The 21,061-nt window shown below is 43.2% G+C and overlaps 1 protein-coding gene across 2 annotated transcripts in view; it reads left to right on the top strand.

Annotated features, from left to right (window-relative positions):
* The window catches only part of LOC126419222 (ruvB-like 2), a 115,911-nt gene that overhangs the window by 37,897 nt on the left and 56,953 nt on the right, over window positions 1-21,061 (top strand). For both annotated transcript variants that reach the window (XM_050086359.1, XM_050086358.1), the window contains exons 3-5: window positions 13,703-13,823; window positions 14,390-14,540; window positions 14,614-14,776. In XM_050086359.1, the coding sequence (XP_049942316.1) occupies window positions 13,715-13,823; window positions 14,390-14,540; window positions 14,614-14,776 (423 nt within the window). In that variant the 5' untranslated portion in view covers window positions 13,703-13,714. The remainder of the gene's footprint in view (window positions 1-13,702; window positions 13,824-14,389; window positions 14,541-14,613; window positions 14,777-21,061) is intronic.

The raw sequence follows: 21,061 nt of genomic DNA, 5'->3' as shown, positions 1-21,061 counted from the left end.
CTACCTGGTCAATCACTTCCCGAATAAGTGTGTCTGTACATTTGGGACACTCAAAATCACACTCATGTGAGAGACTGTGCTAATTGGCGATCCAGACCGCATATGATTGCCCATTGTGCTTTTGGTGCTGGTTAAACTGCAATTGTGCTACCACCTAATGAGTTTGATGTCTGAAATACTGTGTGAGCAGCCAACAAAATTCATGGAAGGGGAGTTTTGCTGGCTTTGTCGACCGGATCGATCTTTTATGGCAGTGCAGCAAGAAACAGCGTAGGTAATTTTCCTACCTTCCCATGAACAGGCATATTCGGATTTAGCAATGCCTGCAGCTGATCCTCCTCCTCCTCCTCCTCCTCCTCCTGCTCCTGCTCCTGCTCCTTCTATAGGTGTAGCTGTTCCTGCCATTGTTGCAGAATACTGGGTCCATGAAACAGTCTTTTACAGTACTATCAGCATCAACAGAATTTGCATCTGCAGATTCTTTGCAGATCTTGTCAATCCATGTCAGCAGGAATGTTAAGAGTATTCGTTACTGTCACTGAACATTCATGTATCACGTAATGCAGAACAAGATAAAGCCTCTTCTTACAGAATATAATTGATGATAAACATTCATGATGTGATTGGGTAGAGGAACAGTGCTGTCGTCTTTGGTGATGGTTGCTGTGCCGGACTGCACTCAAATGTGAGTGAGCTTGCTGATGGGATGGTGTATGAAAAATCTTCTGGCTGTGTCCACACCAATTGCGCTCATTTGTCACTGGCCGAAAAACTGGTCACATTGTCCCTGCACACCACTCCGGAAGATGTCAGCCATGACTCACAAGAGAGCCACTGCTGTTTCTGGGGATGCCGATGCAGCCCAGCGGAACGTTGATGTAAGGAGAACGTACTAAGGCTTTTTGTGACACCGTGCTCTCAAAACAGTTTCTTGCCAAAAACTTTCAAGAGGACTTCATCTGCAGCTGAAATTTTGTCTGACGTGGCAGAACGAATTGGTTCCACAGCAGCAACAGGAGATGCAGAAGGAAGATGGTGTCGACATTGTAACAATTCTGCCGGCAACTTCCCATCACATGGTAGGGAGTAGTAAGAGGAAAGAAAAGTCTTTAAGGCTCACTGTGTGTGGGAGGGAACAGTTTCTCTACTTGACTTTTGAACACTCAGATGAACCGTCCAGATTCACCATTAGTGTGAGGGTGTGTGCCGTTGGTGGCACGAAACTGTTTAAAATTGCCTTAGGATGCTGTGAGATTTGTTCGTGGGTACAGGGGCGATGAACAGGTGCTGTTCATGAACAGAGAACTCAGATATTAATTTACTCTACATCTAACATCAAATAGTAAAGTTAATATGTAACTTTGTTGCGAAAGTTGCGGCGTCAGTTGCTAACAGTAGTCTGGAATATTGAAATATGTACAGATACAAAAGATATATAAATCTGTCATTCTTCAGTACAATATGTATTCAGATGATGTTGAGCTCTGGCCACTATGAAAGCCTAAATGTTACTAAACAGGCAAATGTACAAAAATGGGGTCAATGTATGAATGTTCGAACTTAAGAACACCCATTTCTGGAGGTCCAGGGGACACTGGCATGTAATTAGCAGTGGCGTAATCATTCATGGCAGCACCCTCATGCTGTGGTGACGGCTGTAGGAAGTGTGGCAGCGTACCTGGCGGCGCACATATTTGAAAGTGTGGCAACTGGATAGTGATCAATACCGCAACTAGGACCTTCGGAATACCTTAAAGATAAAAAAAATGGAAGACATTTCTGATACTGTAATAGTAGTAGTATGGACGTCAAGAGGAAAACAAAAGGAAATTTACTGTGTGCGTCTGCCTCCAACAACATCACATGTTCCAGAATGGATCTGCAAAGTCAGTATGGATGTGTCACCAAGGCCTGGATGGATATGGCCTCTCAAAGAACTGTTACGGCAGAACTGATTGATGTTCTGTACAAACTATGCAATTACTCCCCAGGGGTCCACAACTCTTTTGTGGATACGTGCGTAGCGAGCACGGGACCACGAGCTAATGTGGCCCTCCTTCCTTTCCAGGCTGCATACCCTCCCTTTCCGCATCTTTCCCCGTCCCCCATCTTCGCCCCCCCCCCCCCCCCCCCCTCACCCCTCACTCTTTCCTTCCCTTTCTCCCACTCTGGGAGTATGGTTTGTGCCTACGTCCGGAGACGGACGCTCGAAACTGTTACAAATTCCTTGCTTTCTACACTTGCAAGTCTTCGTCCTTCCTCTGTCCTTCTCTTTTCCTTCGCTCTTCTCTTTGCCCTTTTCTCCGCTGCGGCGTTTCAGACCCCTCTTCTTTCCTTTCCCTTTCTCTTTTTTCCTCCCTGTGCGTGTCTGAAGGCCGACCCACGCACTTCCATGCGTAGCCGGTGACGGGGTAACGCGTAATTCCCCGCCCCGGGTAGACAGGTAGGACACGTACGTACCCCCTGGTAATGGCCAGGCCCAGGGAGGGGTGATTACCCGAGCTGATACCTTCCGAAAGTGCCGATTGCTCCCTCCGTCCGTTTGTCGGGAGGTGTGACCTGAGGTGTGAACAATCACCTAAGGCGGGAGTGCCCTCAGAGAGGACCCCCACAAGGGAGGAGCGCACCATCGGAGACGCCGGTAATCATGGGGGATTCTTCCGCAATGGTTTCCTTACCTTCCACTATGTCTGCTCACAAGCGTAAGTTCACTGAGTCTCAGCCACAGACAGTTCTTCCATCGTTGCCACAGTTCCTTGTTGTTTCTCGGTCTGATGAAGGTCACGACTTTTCCACGGTCAACCCTTTCATTATTCAGAAACGTGTCGACGCAATTGCGGGTCCTGTAAAGTCTTGTTCCAGATTACGGAATGGCACCCTGTTGTTAGAAACACACAGTGCCCTCCAGGCTCAAAAATTGCTGCGTACTTCTCTGCTCCACACCTTCCCTGTCCGGGTGGAACCGCACCGTACCTTAAATTCCTCGCGTGGAGTCGTTTATACACGCTCCCTCGATGGATTGTCTGACGAAGAAATTCAGCACTACCTGTCTGACCAGGGCGTCACGGCTGTTCATCGGGTTATGAAAAGGGTTGACTCGAACATCATTCCAACCCGCACTGTCTTCTTGACATTTGACAAAGTTCAACTCCCATCAAAAATCAAAGCAGGCTATGAGATAATTTCCGTTCGCCCTTATGTCCCAAACCCTACGCGTTGCTATCGATGTCAGCGGTTCAATCACACCAGCCAGTCCTGTTCCAATCCGGCCAAATGTGTTACGTGTGGCAGGGATGCCCATGAGGGTGCTTGTCCACCTCCATCCCCTCGCTGCATCAACTGTATGGGTGACCACGCTGCTTCCTCTCGAGATTGCCCCGTTTTTAAGGACGAAAAGCTGATCCAGGAAATAAGAGTGAAGGAAAAGGTGTCGACCTTTGCAGCTCGAAAGTTACTCGCCAGTCGACAGCCCACCGTGCCTCAGAAAGGAAAATACAGCGCTGTCCTTGCTTCTCCTCGGCCAACAAAGGAGGCGGCCACGCAGACTTGCGGACTCACCTTTAGTGCCACGGTCGTCAGATCGGCCAGCGCAAAGATCGCCCGTTCAACCTCACCACTTTCGCCTGCCCACTCTCTGGCTCGCCCTTCGTCGAGTTCTGCTAAATCTCGAGCCCAAAAGTCAGACACCAAGACTTTGAAAAAAGAGCATACTCGTGAAGAGTTTTTACGTACCGCAACTTCCCAACCATCGGTCCCTCCTTCCTCTAAACATCATACTTCCAAGAAGGCTACAAAGAAACCCAGTTCCTCTCCTTCTCCGCCAAGGCGTGTCCCATCTACAGCACCACCTGGCGGAAGTCGCCCTCGGCCGTCTTCTGTGTCGCCGAGGCGCACTGCTGGCGGCCGATCAACCGGCCGATCGCTGGTGGCGGGAGCTGCTCCTGACCAACCTATGGATCAGGATCTTCTGCCTTCGGCTGAATGCCATTCCATGCTGTCGGTCGCAAGCTCTGAGCAGTCGTTGAGTTGACAGCGACCTTGGTCACATTCCTCCCTTTTCTGTTCACCCTATGTCCATTATCCACTGGAATATCCGCGGTATTCGAGCCAATCGGGATGAATTGTCGATCCTCTTATGATCCTACTCGCCGGTCATCTTCTGTCTTCAGGAAACAAAGCTGCGTCTCCATGACCGCTTTGTTCTCCCTCATTTTCAGTCCGTCCGATATGATCTCCCCTCTGTTGAAGGCACTCCAGCACATGGAGGACTCATAATTCTTCTCCATGAAACTCTCCATTATCACCCAATCCGTTTAAACACTTCCTTCCTAGCTGTCGCCGTCCGTCTTTCCCTTTCCGGATACACGTTCCCTCTTTGTACTGTATACATTCCATCGTCCACACCAATGGCACGAGCTGATCTCCTTCATCTTCTTGGTCAGCTTCCACCCCCATATTTGCTGGTTGGGGACTTCAACGCCCACCACCCGCTTTGGGGATCTCCACGTCCTTGTCCATATGGCTCACTATTGCTAAATGTCTTCCACCAAGCAGATCTAGTTTGCTTCAACACTGGGGTCCCTACATTTTTGTCTGCCTCCACGACAAGTTTATCTGATTTGGACCTTGCGGTCGGTACTGTTCCGCTAGCTCGGCGCTTCGAATGGTTCGCCCTTGATGATACACACTCGAGTGACCACTTTCCGTGTGTCCTTAGACTGCAGCCTCAACTGCCCTACATGCGCCCGCGACGCTGGAAGTTTGCCCAAGCTGATTGGACACTTTTTTCGTCTCTAGCGACATTCGATGACCGTCACTTTCCCAGCATCGACGATGAGGTCACACATATTACCGACGTTATTCTTACAGCTGCGGAACATTCAATACCACGCACCTCCGAATTGCCCCAGCGCCCCCCAGTTCCTTGGTGGAACGAGGCATGCCATGACGCAATACGTGAGCGGCGACGTGCTCTCCGCGTTTTCCGCCACCATCCTACATTGGCCAACTGTATCCGCTATAAGCAGTTCCGAGTGCGATGCCGTCGTGTCATCCGCGATAGCAAGAAGGCAAGCTGGAAATTCTTTATTAGCTCATTTAACACCTTCACTCCCTCCTCGGAAGTTTGGAGTCGGCTTTGACGGTTCTCAGGCGCGCCTAGTTTCTCCCCGGTCTCTGGGCTCACTGTTGCGCATGACACATTAGTGGACCCCGTCGCAATTTCTAACTCGTTGGGTCAGCACTTTGCTGAGATTTCGAGCTCTTCAAATTACCCGCCAGCGTTTCTCCCGAAGAAACGTGCAGCGGAAGTGCGACCTCTTGCTTTCTCCTCTCAAAATCGCGAAAGCTACAATACTGTTTTCTCCATGCGGGAACTCCAACATGCACTCTCTTCTTCTCGCTCCTCCGCCCCAGGACTGGATGGTATCCACGTCCAAATGTTGCTGCATTTATCAACCCATAGTCTGCGTTACCTCCTTCGCCTTTATAATCGAATTTGGACCGACAGTACTTTTCCCAGACGATGGCGGGAAGCTATCATCGTTCCTGTTCCGAAACCTGGAAAGGACAAACATCTCCCCTCTAGCTATCGCCCCATTTCTCTCACGAGTAGTGTCTGTAAGGTTTTGGAGCGTATGGTGAATTACCGTTTAGCGTGGTGGCTGGAATCCCGCAGTCTTTTAACACCTGCCCAATGCGGATTCCGAAAGCATCGTTCTGCAGTTGACCATTTTGTTGCTCTCTCCACTTATATCATGAACAATTTTCTCCGGAAACGCCAAACAGTAGCAATATTTTTTGATCTGGAGAGAGCATACGATACCTGTTGGAGGACAGGCATCCTCCGCACACTGTTCTCTTGGGGCTTTTGAGGTCAGCTGCCCCTTTTTCTTCACGAATTTATGGCAGAGCGCACATTTAGGGTGCGGGTGAACACTACTCTCTCCCGTATTTTCTCCCAAGAAAACGGGGTACCCCAGGGCTCCGTGCTGAGTGTTGTACTGTTTGCCATTGCCATTGCCATCAATCCAATTATGGATTGTCTCCTTCCTGATGTCTCGGGCTCCCTCTTTGTGGAAGATTTTGCGATCTACTGCAGCTCTCAACGGACCAGCCTTCTTGAATGACGTCTTCAAGGATGTCTCGATCGCCTCCACTCTTGGAGCATCGAAACCGGCTTCCGTTTTTCTCCCAGTAAGACCGTTTGTGTTAATTTTTGGCGACGTAAGGAGTTTCTTCTGCCCTCCTTACATCTAGGTCCTGTCAACCTTCCGTTTTCAAACGTCGCTAAATTCTTGGGTCTTATGTTTGACAGAAAACTGTGCTGGTCCTCCCACGTTTCCTATCTTTCGGCTCGCTGTCTGCGATCCCTTAACACCCTCCGTGTCCTGAATGGTACCTCCAGGGGAGCGGACCGAGTGGTCCTTCTCCGCCTCTATTGCGCCTTAGTGGGCTCGAAATTGGACTATGGAAGCATAGTTTACTCCTCTGCTCGGCCGTCTATTCTTCGGCGTCTCGACTCTATCCACCACCGTGGATTACGTTTAGTGTCTGGAGCTTTTTACACCAGCCCTGTGGAAAGCCTTTATGCTGAGACTGCTGAACCTCCGCTGTCCAATCGGCGAGCAGTCCTTCTGAGTCGTTATGCTAGCCATCTGTCTTCCATGCCTGCTAATCCAGCCCATGACCTTTTTTTCGACGCCTCCTTTGATGTAGGGTATGCAGGCTGCCCCTCCTCCCTACTACCACCGGGAGTCCGCTTCCGTCAACTGCTCCATTCTCTTTCCTTCCGCTTTCCTAAAACCTTCTTGACAACTTGGGGTACAGCACCGCCTTGGCTCCGTTCCCGCATCTGCCTGCTCCGTGACCTTTGTCGATTTCCCAAGGATGGTACCCCTTCACTTGTTTATTGTCGGGCATTTGCTGCTCTATGTGCACAAATGACGGACGCCACATTTATTTACACCAACGGCTCGAAAACATTGTTAGGTGTAGGGAGTGCTTATATTGTTGGCGACACCCCAAATCACTTTCGGCTTCCCGACCAATGTTCAGTTTATACTGCAGAGCTTTACGCTGTTCTCCAGGCTGCCCACTACATCCGCCGTTATCAGCGGATACAGTACGTTATCTGCTCAGATTCTCTCAGCTCTCTCCTCAGTCTCCAAGCTCTTTATCCTGTGCACCCTCTGGTCCACCGGATTCAGGACTGTCTGTGCTTGCTCCACCTGGGGGTTGTCTCGGTGGCGTTCCTCTGGCTCCCGGGACACGTTGGTATCTGTGGAAATGAGGCGGCCGATATTGCAGCCAAGGCTGCAGTCTCTCTTCCTCGCCCAGCTATTCAATCGATTCCCTTCGCCGATCTACGGAGCGTTTTATGTCGACGTGTTGTTCATTTGTGGCACACGCATTGGTAGACACTTACCCATAATAAATTGCGGGACGTGAAAGCTCTTCCTTGTGCTTGGACCTCTTCCTACCGAACGCGTCGTCGGGAGGAGGTATTTTTAACTAGACGGATAGGGCACTGTCTTTTTAGCCATCGACATCATTTAAGCGGCGATTCTCCCCCACTCTGTCCCCACTGCTCTCAGCTGTGGACGGTAAGACACCTTTTAATTGAGTTGGTGTTGTTGTGGTCTTCAGTCCTGAGACTGGTTTGATGCAGCTCTCCATGCTACTCTATCCTGTGCAAGCTTTTTCATCTCCCAGTACCTACTGCAACCTACATCCTTCTGAATCTGCTTAGTGTATTCATCTCTTTTTCTCCCTCTACGATTTTTACCCTCCACGCTGCCCTCCAATACTAAATTGGTGATCCCTTGATGCCTCAGAACATGTCCTACCAACCGATCCCTTCTTCTGGTCAAGTTGTGCCACAAACTTCTCTTCTCCCCAATCCTATTCAATACTTCCTCATTAGTTATGTGATCTACCCATCTAATCTTCAGCATTCTTCTGTAGCACCACATTTCGAAAGCTTCTATTCTCTTCTTGTCCAAACTATTTATCATCCATGTTTCACTTGCATACATGGCTACACTCCATACGAATACTTTCAGAAATGACTTCCTGACACTTAAATCAATACTGGATGTTAACAAATTTCTCTTCTTCAGAAACGCTTTCCTTGCCATTGCCAGCCTACATTTTATATCCTCTCTACTTCGACCATCATCAGTTATTTTGCTCCCCAAATAGCAAAACTCCTTTACTACTTTAAGTACTTCATTTCCTAATCTAATTCCCTCAGCATCACCTGACTTAATTAGACTACATTCCATTATCCTTGTTTTGCTTTTGTTGATGTTCATCTTATATCCTCCTTTCAAGACACTGTCCATTCCATTCAACTGCTCTTCCAAGTCCTTTGCTGTCTCTGACAGAATTACAATGTCATCGGCGAACCTCAAAGTTTTTATTTCTTCTCCATGAATTTTAATACCTACTCCGAATTTTTCTTTTGTTTCCTTTACTGCTTGCTCAATATACAGATTGAACAACATCGGGGAGAGGCTACAACCCTGTCTTACTCCCTTCCCAACCACTGCTTCCCTTTCATGTCCCTCGACTCTTATAACTGCCATCTGGTTTCTGTACAAATTGTAAATAGCCTTTCGCTCCCTGTATTTTACCCCTGCCACCTTTAGAATTTGAAAGAGAGTATTCCAGTCAACATTGTCAAAAGCTTCCTCTAAGTCTACAAATGCTAGAAACGTAGGTTTGCATTTCCTTAATCTTTCTTCTAAGATAAGTCGTAAGGTCAGTATCGCCTCACGTGTTCCAGTGTTTCTACGGAATCCAAACTGATCTTCCCCAAGGTTGGCTTCTACTAGTTTTTCCATTTGTCTGTAAAGAATTCGTGTTAGTATTTTGCAGCTGTGACTTATTAAGCTGATAGTTCGGTAATTTTCACATCTGTCAACACCTGCTTTCTTTGGGATTGGAATTATTATATTCTTCTTGAAGTCTGAGGGTATTTCGCCTGTTTCATACATCTTGCTCACCAGATGGTAGAGTTTTGTCAGGACTGGCTCTCCCACGGCCGTCAGTAGTTCCAATGGAATATTGTCTACTCCGGGGGCCTTGTTTCGACTCAGGTCTTTCAGTGCTCTGTCAAACTCTTCACGCAGTATCGTATCTCCCATTTCATCTTCATCTACATCCTCTTCCACTTCCATAATATTGTCCTCAAGTACATCGCCCTTGTATAGACCCTCTATATACTCCTTCCACCTTTCTGCTTTCCCCTCTTTGCTTAGAACTGGGTTTCCATCTGAGCTCTTGATATTCATACAAGTCGTTCTCTTATCTCCAAAGGTCTCTTTAATTTTCCTGTAGGCGGTATCTATCTTACCCCTAGTGAGATAGGCCTCTACATCCTTACATTTGTCCTCTAGCCATCCCTGCTTAGCCATTTTGCACTTCCTGTCGATCTCATTTTTGAGACGTTTGTATTCCTTTTTGCCTGTTTCACTTACTGCATTTTTATATTTTCTCCTTTCATCAATTAAATTCAATATTTCTTCTGTTACCCAAGGATTTCTACTAGCCCTCGTCTTTTTACCTACTTGATCCTCTGCTGCCCTCACTACTTCATCCCTCAAAGCTACCCATTCTTCTTCTACTGTATTTATTTCCCCCATTCCTGTCAATTGCTCCCTTATGCTCTCCCTGAATCTCTGTACAACCTCTGGTTCTTTTAGTTTATCCAGGTCCCATCTCCTTAAATTCCCACCTTTTTGCAGTTTCTTCAGTTTTAATTGAGTGCCCCTATTTTAATCCGTTACGCTCCCGTCTAAAGCTATCGCCTGATATATCGTCGATTTTAGCAGATGACACGCGCTCTGCCGACCGCGTTATCAAGTTTATTAGTGCCAGTGAAATGACGTCAGACATTTGAAGCTTTTTTTGGGAACAACCAACCCCTTTCTGTAGTGGATTTTTAAGCTTTCCTTCTGCTTTTAGTTTCTCCAATTTTATGACTTTCGTTCCCATTGCTGCTGGTTTTCAATTTCGGTTTTTTACTGTTTCCTAAGTCACGGACCGGGCGCTAATGACCATAGCAGTTTTGCGCCCTAAAAAAAACCTATGCAATTAGAGGTCATTTGCTCAGTCTTGGCATCCATGCGCTTCCAAATACATCAGCCATGTTGCTTTGTGTGACCTATTCCTCAGTGGTCTTGATGCAATAAAGACAAAACTTTCTGGTGGAGGGAGTGAGGAATCCCAACATCTGCATTGTCATTCTCTGCATGCAACAGCAGAACACGAGTGCACAGATAGCACGTAACAATGTGGAAAATAGTGACTTACCACTGGATGGGGCATTTCGTTCAAACTATGTGGCCACCCGTGGTGCATGCATTGCAAAATAAACTGAAGAACTTGGTCAGATGTAATTGTTGCAGAAGTGTGGTGAAAATCAAGAGGAAAACCTTGAAGATTTTGAAAATCCAGAGCATTGATTTTTTTACATTTCACAGATGAATCAAATGCTGTTTCTGTACTGATCAGTAACAGTCAACACATCACCATTCGGATGTTAGGCAGTGGGTATGGATAAAAACCTAGACTGATAGTTAAACAATATCAGAGCCCAGCACTGCATTTTTGTGCTATCTGTTGGGATAGGCTTGGAGGAATTGAATGAGTCTGTTAATGGCTGATGGACTGTAATCAAATCGACTTGCGTCATAGGATGGTTGGGTTTCGGGTTCCGCTGAATAGGTCAGGAGTCCACTATATGCAGGAGGTGGCTACACGGGTAGCAGGGACTGTGTTTGTATGGACTGGGCAGTATTTTAGGTTAGAGGGTCTCGGGAAACACACAAAGAGCTTCAGTCACAAAGGGTGCAGGCCAAACACAGGAAGAACATAGACACAGGAACCATTGGTGTAACAGTTGTAAATTGTCGTGGCTGTGTTGGGAAAGCACCAGAGCCCCAACTGCTAATAGAAAGCGCTGCTGCTCAAATAGTTATAGGCACTGAAAGCTGGCAAAAACTGGAGATAAGGTCAGCCAAAATTTTTGCGAAGAGCCATCACTAATGTTAACAAGACAGCAGTTGAATGATTCAAACCATGTAACAGTTCTCAACTACCTACACGGTATTGTGCATACACATCATTCACAATGTCTACCAATGAAATACATTGCTCTATGCAGAACCATCTATTAAAAATTTATTAAAAAACAGTACCACACAGTTCAGATGCATATGCAAAGCCTTTCATGTCTAAAAAACACGTTCACTGAAATTCCATGTTGATTTTTAGTAACACCAACTTAGAAGGAACAAGAAGGAACATCCTGAGTACGAGCTCGCAAGTGGCCAATGATGTTTGTCATTCGATGCCCTACACGTTGTCTACCATGCGACCAAAATATTGGCTGCCAATGGCAAGAGGTGGGCGGAACTGCAGGTATCCAATGCAGTGAGCACAACTTGGGGCTACAGATCGTAGCTGAACTGCTTAGTTGACAAGTAACACTCAAACCTACAGTGCCAGTGGTGTTGATTTAAAGCAGAGCAGTGGCAGTGATAAACAAGACAAAAGTCAAATATCTAAAAGAACAGTTGCTGAAGTTGACATTTCATCAGTAAGGAACCCAAGGAAATATGCATAGTAACAAAGAAGTGGCAGATGAAGTATTAGCATTGCTACAAGATTTGCCAGCGGAATGCATGGTGTTGTTAACGCTTGACTGTGTGGAGAATGCACATGAGGACCACAATAACGATGATATATGCTTAACATGTGAAAGTGATACTGAAACAGTGCCGAGAGATGCAGTTCATCATCCTTGTCAGAGGGAGCTACAAATCCTGTCTTCAGTGAAAAGTAGTAAAGAACAAAATTGACAGCCAAGGAGCGGGTACTAATCATAATTACTTATAAGGAAGATCATCTGCAACATAGTAAAGAAAAACTATTATGAACAGATTTAGAATAAGTCTGCAACAATATTACTGTAGTGCATAAGCAAAACTATCGATAGTCAAGGGAAGACAAGGTGAACTTGTTACAAAAACTAGTTTTTGCACGTTTCAGGGATGATCAATTCAATTTATAGAATGTGCATGATAGTGACCTACAACATTGTGCACATCAAATTGCATGTGACATAGATCACAGTTATTTCAAGTCAAATAGTGGATGGTGGTGTAACTTCAAACAGTGCTACAGAATTGGAAGACTTGAGGTAATGAAATTTCCAACAAAGTGTCAAGTGGACAATGCACCACAAACTGCGAACTCTGCCAGAAAATTTGTAAAGGAGATAAACAAACTTATCTCGTCGTCCAGTAAGGAATTGTTTTTAACTCTGACCAGTCAGGATTGGAAGAGGTAACACATATCAAATGAACCCTGGAAATTAAAGTACCAAGAGAGTTATATCAAGGTCAACAAACATCAATGCCTTAACTCATTTGTACACAATTAGGCCAGCTGTTATCCTGGATGCTAAATTGACTGGAAAGTTATTTGTTGTGCTGCATGAAGTTGGAGGTCCTCTGCCCCCTATAATTCTTTCTCATGAACATGATCTTGCAAGGACAGTAGGGAATATTTATGTCACAACAAGCAAGAGTGGGGAAAATGGACATAAGATAACGACAACTATGAGATGAGCACTGCTTTTGACCAATACCTGGTCAGAATAACTTGCTTTCGCTTGATTCCTGGTTTACATATAAAAATCATATTCCTTTAGAGCAAACTACTACTGCTGAAAAGCATGTAACATTGCAACTCATACCACCTGGAATTCCTGGACTAAAGACTAGTTTCAGTGTTTTGTTTCAATTAATTTCAGATGATCATTTTCATTACCTTGTATATACAGCATTAACAAAAATGTAATGCCACGATAAAGAAACAATAGGGAGAGAACACTTCGAGAATATTAGCATCTCAAAAACCATAGAAAAGTGTAATTTAAGTTGCTTTGTTGTGAATCTGGACATTCGTATGCATGCTATAAATGCATTCTATGCTGTTTTCTATGATTTATGAATTTCTGATTTTCTTTCAATATTCTGTTACGTTCCATTTTTGTATTACATAATGTACAATCTGTGAAATGCTATAGTTGTATGAACGTTAGCATGTGTCTACTTGAAACTAACTAAGCTGGTGAAATTAGCCAATATTTTGGAATTAAACATTTCTTTCACAAGACATTTCAATGTCTGTGCAATTACTTCTGTAGCACTCACATTATTTCTCTATTAGTGTCAGTTTTTTGTTAAATTTACAGAATGTCATTGTTTGGAAACTATGGATTGGTAATATATACTGTTTTATCATAATACATTTTCTGTGTATGATGTGTAAGATTTATGATGTGGGACATCTACTATATAATTACCTACTTCATTTTTATCTTGTCATTAATACACACTAGCAAAAGAATGACAAAACTTTCGAAGAAAGCTCTACAAAGTAGACTGACATCCTGTAGGAATGGCGAAAATTTAACAAGGTAGCAGGTTACTTCAACATGCGTGCAAATCTCAAACCCACTTTTTTTTACTTGTAGAATCACTACTCAGGTCATTATATCTTGCGAAAAGTATTTCATGGCACATTTTCACATTTCAGTTTCATGACTAGAAAGCAATCACAACTGTGGAAGCATAGATATTAGTCATCCCTTTGAACCACCAATTCAAGATTTTACATTGTATTTCAGGTCTCCCAGGGAATGGTGGGACAGCTATCAGCTCGGCGAGCTGCTGGTGTTGTCCTTGAGATGATAAAAGAGGGCAAGATTGCAGGGAGAGCTGTCCTGTTTGCAGGACAACCAGGAACAGGTAAAAGCAGGTTCAGTGAAAGCTACCCAATGTGTATAGCTACATACATCTGTAGTAATAATGTAATAATCAGTATGAATGAGTCTTTCGTGTATTTTCTTCTGCCAGTGCTTGGTGTATAGATATTTTACCTGTCCATGTCATCTTTAGTAGTAATGTGTACCTATCCATATTACATTTAGTAACAGTGTGTTATACATCTTGTGAAGAGGAAGTAATGTAGGATGGATCATGGGTGACAGCAGTGAAAAGATAATAGTGCCATTGACCTTCAGATTATCTAGTTCATTTTTCAGAGTTTGGGACCTCAGGAACAGAGCATCCATATGCATAGTTATGGAAGATTTTTTTTTTCCTGGTGTTTCACCTTGTGAGTAATGGTTGGTATATAGACATTTAATGTAGCTGCCAAGTATTTCCCTTCTTTTCTCCTTACATGTCTCTTTCTGTAATAGTTTAATGATGTAGATAGTGGCATAAAATTGTCATAGTTGGTTAAGAGTACTGTAAAATTTCATTTATACTGGGCGTTGTTGCATATGTATAAATGTGTAATTAATTTATAGGTAAAACTGCAATTGCCATGGGACTGGCACAAGCGTTAGGTCAAGACACACCTTTCACAAGTATGGCTGGCTCTGAAATATACAGTTTGGAGATGAGTAAGACAGAAGCTTTGACACAGGCTATCAGAAAGTCCATTGGAGTGCGGATCAAGTAAGTTTGAAAATCCCTGAGCCTATAATCAGTTGTTTGTAATAGTTTCATATATTATAATTTAATCTTGCAGAGAGGAAACTGAAATTATTGAGGGAGAAGTGGTTGAAGTACAAGTTGACAGGCCTGCAACTGGCGTTGGTACAAAAGTCGGGAAGCTTACTCTGAAGACAACTGAAATGGAAACTATTTATGATTTGGGTAGCAAGATGATTGAATCACTCATGAAAGAAAAGGTAAGTTCATTTTAAGTAGATTTAAAACAAATGTTAAACAGAGTTTATTTGAAACTACCTGGCAGATTAAAACTGTGTGCTGGACTGAGACTCGAACTCGGGACTGGCAGAATTAAAGCTGAGGATGGGGCGCGAGTCGTGCTTGGGTAGCTCAGTTGGTAGAGCATTTGCCCACGAAACGCAAGGGTGCCGAGTTCGAGTCTCGGACTGGTACACAGTTTTAATATGCCAGGAAGTTTCATATCGGCGCACACAATGCTGCAGAGTAAAAATTTCATTCTGGAGTTTCTTTGGTTTCTGTCATCCACACACATTCCCAATTTTGTGGCGGATAGTGTAGGGTAGTGAAATTAGAATTACTGATCATTCAGTGTAATTTGTTTCAAAGTTTTTTCTTATCTATAACAAGTCAGTCATATGTCAACGAACCCAAAAAAATTTACCCCGGTTTCTGATACTGTGAATTGATTGTTGGCTGTTAAGATAGATCTGATACCATAATATGTGAGATTCTTTGTGAGAATGTGAACCGCTCAATTAAATGTTTGTGATAAGTCACAGAAAGTACCAGTTGGCAATATTTTTTCATTTAAATTTTCTGTAATTTCTATTGGATGGGAGATAGCAGCCTGACAGTAATAGATTCTGTGTGTATTTGAAAATATACACATCCATGTCATACATGTGTGAAGGAATATGTTGCATATATCTGAAGAACAAGATTTTATTTATTTATTTGAGAGTTCTGATTTTAATGTAGCTAATTACATTCTCAATTTCTGTGGCAGATCATGGAGCAATTATGATTTGGCTCTACATGTGTGTCATTGGAATTGATCCTTGCATGTGTTCTATTGCCTTATTCCCAAACTGCTCATGCCAGTTGTCTGAGTTATTTCCAGGAAGTTATTAAATATTTAGATTATATAGCTACTGTCATTTATTTCACCGCCTGTATTAAAGTCCTCACAGTCCTTAAATGATTTCCCAGTTTCTCTTTTAATTATTGCCCATTTCTTAAAAGTTCCCTGCTCATTTCTATCTGTATGTTTGGGATAAGTACTGCAGAGATTCTGATTAAGTTTTGACTGATAGATTGACTGATTGATTCTCGAGGAAGGTAATGTACTTTAATTTATAAATATTTCAGGGAAATTGGCTGAAATAAGATGAATTAAATTGTGCTGCCACTGTGAAAGCGATAGCATTGACATCTAGTGGTACAGCTACCACGACACCAGAGAGCAGTGAAGCTGGGGTGGAATAAGATTCAGGACTGGTGGTGTAGTGGTAAAGCATGTGTCTGAAAACTGGAAGGTCACCTAATCGAATCATAGTCAGACCAAGAATTTTTCACCGCATTTTAACCTAGAATTGACCTCTCAATGTTGTGGACAATTGCCAGAAGTGAAACGTGGTTCAGATTCCATATTGAAGTGTAGGTCTCCTGTTCTGGGAGCCCGTTCGTATTCGGATGTGGTAGTCTAGTGGTAAAGTGCTTGTCTCGTAATCGAAAGGTCACAGGATCAAACCCCATTTGGACAAGGATTTTTGCTCTGTTTATTAACATAACCATCATCTTTCAGTGACATGGAGATTTGCCAGAAATGGCAGATTCCATGCTTCTGTAGGTCACCTTTTCCTGGTTGGAACTTGTCTAGTGAGGCACAATTCGCGGAGACAACATTAAGTTGAAAGACTTGACCCATATGAAATTATCATTACCATAATCTGTGAAATAAAGTTGCTGCCAAAATCTCTGAAGAGCACGCCCATGCCATCTAGCGATGAGCGACGACTTACGATAACCTTCCAAGGAGCATGCAAAGCCATCGTCCTACTAGGAGACGATTCCCAATCACAAAAAATGCTGTCCAAACCTGCAATAATCTGTGCGGCAAAATCACATTTATTTGCTATAATTATTTCATTTTGTGCAGTTACTGACTCGATGCTCCTTTGGCAAAATTATCATGAAAGCGTTGCTCAAGACAACTGCATCATAAACCGCAGGAACTGTTATCAGCTGATATAGATCACGACCAAAATACGTTGAATCTCTAGCAGGTAAATCTGGAACACTTTGTGGACTTCTTTACATATAAATTCCAATAATAAATTTATCAACCGGTATGGAGTATTTGCAAGAAACAAACTACAAGGCCATTCAATAATTAATGCAACACATTTTTTCCCCTCTAAATTAATTTCACATGGAAAAGATGTGGAATTTGTTGTGGGAAATCAGGGAATATTCCTGCTGCAGCTCCTATAATTTGATGAAGTTCTAATGTCTGGTGGTGCTATGTGTTGTGTTCAAAATAGCATCTGTAGTGGAGGTGCGTTCCAAGCAGAGAGCTGCCATTGAGTTTCTTTTGGCGGAAATCAGAGCACTGCAGAATTTCAAAGATCACGCATATCTGTCTGATCTCCCACCTGCTGGCCAACTGCTCACAGCTGTGACTTACGCAGTGTTGGGACGTGTGGACACTCATTCGAGATCTGCACGTCTGTTGGTATTGCCAACACACTTATCTAGTAGTTGAAGTGCTCAAAGGTGTGTGACTGCTGGGTTCCTTATTACCTAACAGAAGACCACAAAGAGCAATGAAGGACCATCTTCTCGGTCCAATGAAGGATGCACTCTGTGGGAAGCAGGGTGTGGGCAGTGGAGAGGTTACTGATGCAGCAAGATGTTGACCCCGATATCGATCAGGGTGGGGGGGTACCATGTGGCCGTACAGGCTCTTCTAAGGTGGCATAAGGCCATTGCATTGAATGGAGATCATGTTGAAAATAGTTTTGTACTCAAAAGAATGGGCAGTAATAGGGTGTAAAGGAGGTTTGAATAAAAGCAACCTGTTTTCAGAAGAAAAAAAAGTTGCATTATTTGAGTGCTCCTCATATGATCATTAACAACTTTTCTACACTGTTCAATATGACTATAATTTGAATAATGAGCAAACAAATGTTTCCGACTTAATAGCGCAGGGTGGCGATTCTTCTGGAAAACCTGGAATTCTCAGTGAATTACATTTTACTTAGAAAAATCAGAGAAATCTTGGGGAATTTGATCTCGGGGAATTCTTTGTTTTTAACTTAATATTTAAATTTTATTTTATTGAGTTTAATGGATCACAAATTTTAAAATACTTAATATTTCAGAGCGTGTTAATTACATGAGTATTGTTTCGATATGAAGCACCGATGTTTAAAAACTGCAGTTAAACTACTGCTTATGACTAATATATCTCAGCTGAGAGCAAAAAAGTCATTATTATGGTATGCCATCCCCCACCCTCACCCCCTCCTCTCACCATTAATTTACCAGCAGCTTCTTGACACAGTCTTCCTCCTCACACCTGGAATTCTCAATTTTTTCTCGCCCTACAGGTTTGAGTAGCTGCTTTGTATAGTCAGCAACAATGGAGGGAAAATGTTATATATATATATATATATATATATATATATATATATATATATATATATAAAAACAAAGATGATGTGACTTACCAAATGAAAGTGCTGGCAGGTCGACAGACACACAAACATACACACAAAATTGTGTCTGTATGTGTGGATGGATATGTGCGTGTGTGCGAGTGTATACCTGTCCTTTTTTCCCCCTAAGGTAAGTCTTTCCTCTCCCGGGATTGGAATGACTCCTTACCCTCTCCTTTAAAACCCACTTCCTTTCGTCTTCCCCTCTCCTTCCGTCTTTCCTGATGAGGCAACAGTTTGTTGCGAAAGCTGAATTTTGTGTGTATGTTTGTGTTTGTTTGTGTGTCTGTCGACCTGCCAGCACTTTCATTTGGTCAGTCACATCATCTTTGTTTATTTAAACAGCACCGTTACTGGATTCAAACGGACCGGTTCATCTTCAGACGGCTAGTTCATGTTATACATTAGATTTAGCCATTTGTTTACCCACCTGACAAAACTTCCTTGGGCTGGTGCTGCCCTGCAACCAAAAGATGACGTGAGACAATGTCTTTTTAATTGTAATTGTGCCTCATAACGATCTTACATGATTTAAACAAATTATTATTATGAAAGGGAGGATGTTTTGGGTACTTACGATGAAGAATTTGCACCATTATGTTCCAGTGTGGGTTGCTCATCATCTTGGAGCAGCGAAAACTGTATAATGCACTTTTTTGTGTATATATCTGCACATAATGTAAAGCACCACTCACACACTAAGAAATTTCATCACGTGGAGGTATGTATACAAAGATGACGACATTACAACCATAACAATACCAAAAATGTCAACTCTGAGAGATATTTCATTACGTACATGTATGTGACAGTAGAAATTTACAAATTGCTAATGTTACATTATTTATTATTTATATTGACAGAGATCTGATTAAAATTAAGATAAACAAATAAAGCAGTCAGTTATAAAGCGTTACTGCAATGATATTAACGTAATTATAATGGTATTCATTGGGACAAGAGTAAATGATAAGGGCCAGATGTACATAAATAAATATTACAACTATGGACGTATTATGGCATACATTGATAGCACAGTAAATGGTTTGGGATGGATATGCGTATATAAATATTGCAACAGAGGATTTTATTTTTTTAATTGGAAAGCAGGTGAATGAAATTTTGGAGAAAGGATGCATTGGTTAACTTGGTTGTTCATTGAGGAGATTTTGTGGTGATTTGCTTTTATGTACATTTATTTCAATCTCCTTGTGCAAATTCATAAGGCTACATTTCTCAGCATGGTGCAATACTTATACATGGTCTTCAGTGGAAGACTCATGCCTGTTTTAAATAATCTGTTGTGAACTAAGGGATCTGTTCACCTATCACTGCGATTGAAACTGTGTATCAAACCCAGAGAGCGTAAAATTCAGCATAATGACCCCTAAGCTGTTCACGTTATTTAGTAGCGTAGGCCGATTGCAGCTCTCCTCCTGCATCAATGCATCCCAACAAAGTGAAGAAGTCTGAGAGAATGGTCATTTGGCACTGCACAGCAGGACCACGGAGGTAACTAACTTAGAGAATGGTGAGGAGAAATTATTTAAGAGGTAAATTGACATACATGTGTTGTAGGTGACAGATCATGCTTGTGAAGTACACAACAGCACGAAATAACACCACAAAACACTTAAAAAATAATAAACATTTTGATAATAACTTGTTCAAAATAGGAAATTGTGAACTTCAAACAACAATCAGTAAAACAAATAATAATGTCTCCGCTTTAGTGCCATACATCTCAGAATTAATTGGAAAAATTATACCCTGATGTCCGCAGCGTTTTAACTGGGGCACTTGATTGGTTTTAGAAAAATGCTATATTGTCACCTTCAGATGAACCCATCAGTAAAGCAAATAACTTCATTCTGTCCAAGTTTGAGGACCCATCACAAATTTGTTATTCTCTTGACATGCTATTTGTGAGAGAGAAAGCAATGCATTACCTTACTGAATTTTTTTCAGTTCATTAATGTCACCTTTCCCCCACAGGAGACTCATAACCCTTTTTTGAGTATGTGCAGGCTATCCTTCCACTATCCCTCTCTCTGTTGGCCTCTCCATTGTGAGGTTTTCTTGGTGCCAACCCTGCTTGGACCTGGTTTATGAATGGGCCTCAAGTTTCCACTCCTGGCATATTTACAACTTTTAATTAAATGAACACAAGGTCCCCACATTGGGTTTGACCCACCACCAATTTTCAAAACACTACAGAAGTGCGGATAGTGCAGGGAAGAACACCCAATGCAGTTTGTGCTCCACTTTTGTGCCTTCCTATCTGTGCACCTTTCCCTTGAATCCAAAACCTTGCACAGTAGCCATGCCATTGTGCGGGTGGGGGGGGTCAAAGGTGGTAGCCCCCAGACCATGCAGGGATCGCACTGTGGGTGCCCAAGCTGAAAACTTGCCACTCGTGCTAAGGAGTTTGTACTCTTCGTGTCTGGGGCATGGGGCTTTGAGCAATATATTACTGGTCAGGTGGTGCCCTTGGGGAGAGCCTCCATTCAGATTGGGTTCTACCGTGGCGGATAAATGGCAAATGAAGCAGATGAATTTATCTCTTGCTGGTGGCCATATGGCCCCAAGAGTCTCTTTCAATGCTGAGAGATACGACCCTAAAATGTTTGCTTCCCTGGCTACACCTTGGGAGGAACGTAGGATTAAGTGGCAATGAGAGCTGTGTTTGCCGCAATACTTGGTCTGTTCAAGGACTGATGGTGATTTGTTCTTAGCCACAAAGCCATTGTTCAGGCAGCCACCTTGAATGGCACTGTCTGAGCT

Source organism: Schistocerca serialis, chromosome 9 (assembly GCF_023864345.2).
Source record: "Schistocerca serialis cubense isolate TAMUIC-IGC-003099 chromosome 9, iqSchSeri2.2, whole genome shotgun sequence".
Classification (NCBI taxonomy): domain Eukaryota; kingdom Metazoa; phylum Arthropoda; class Insecta; order Orthoptera; family Acrididae; genus Schistocerca; species Schistocerca serialis.
Note: the sequence above shows the minus strand (reverse complement) of the source record. Positions and strands in the feature narration are given on the sequence as shown.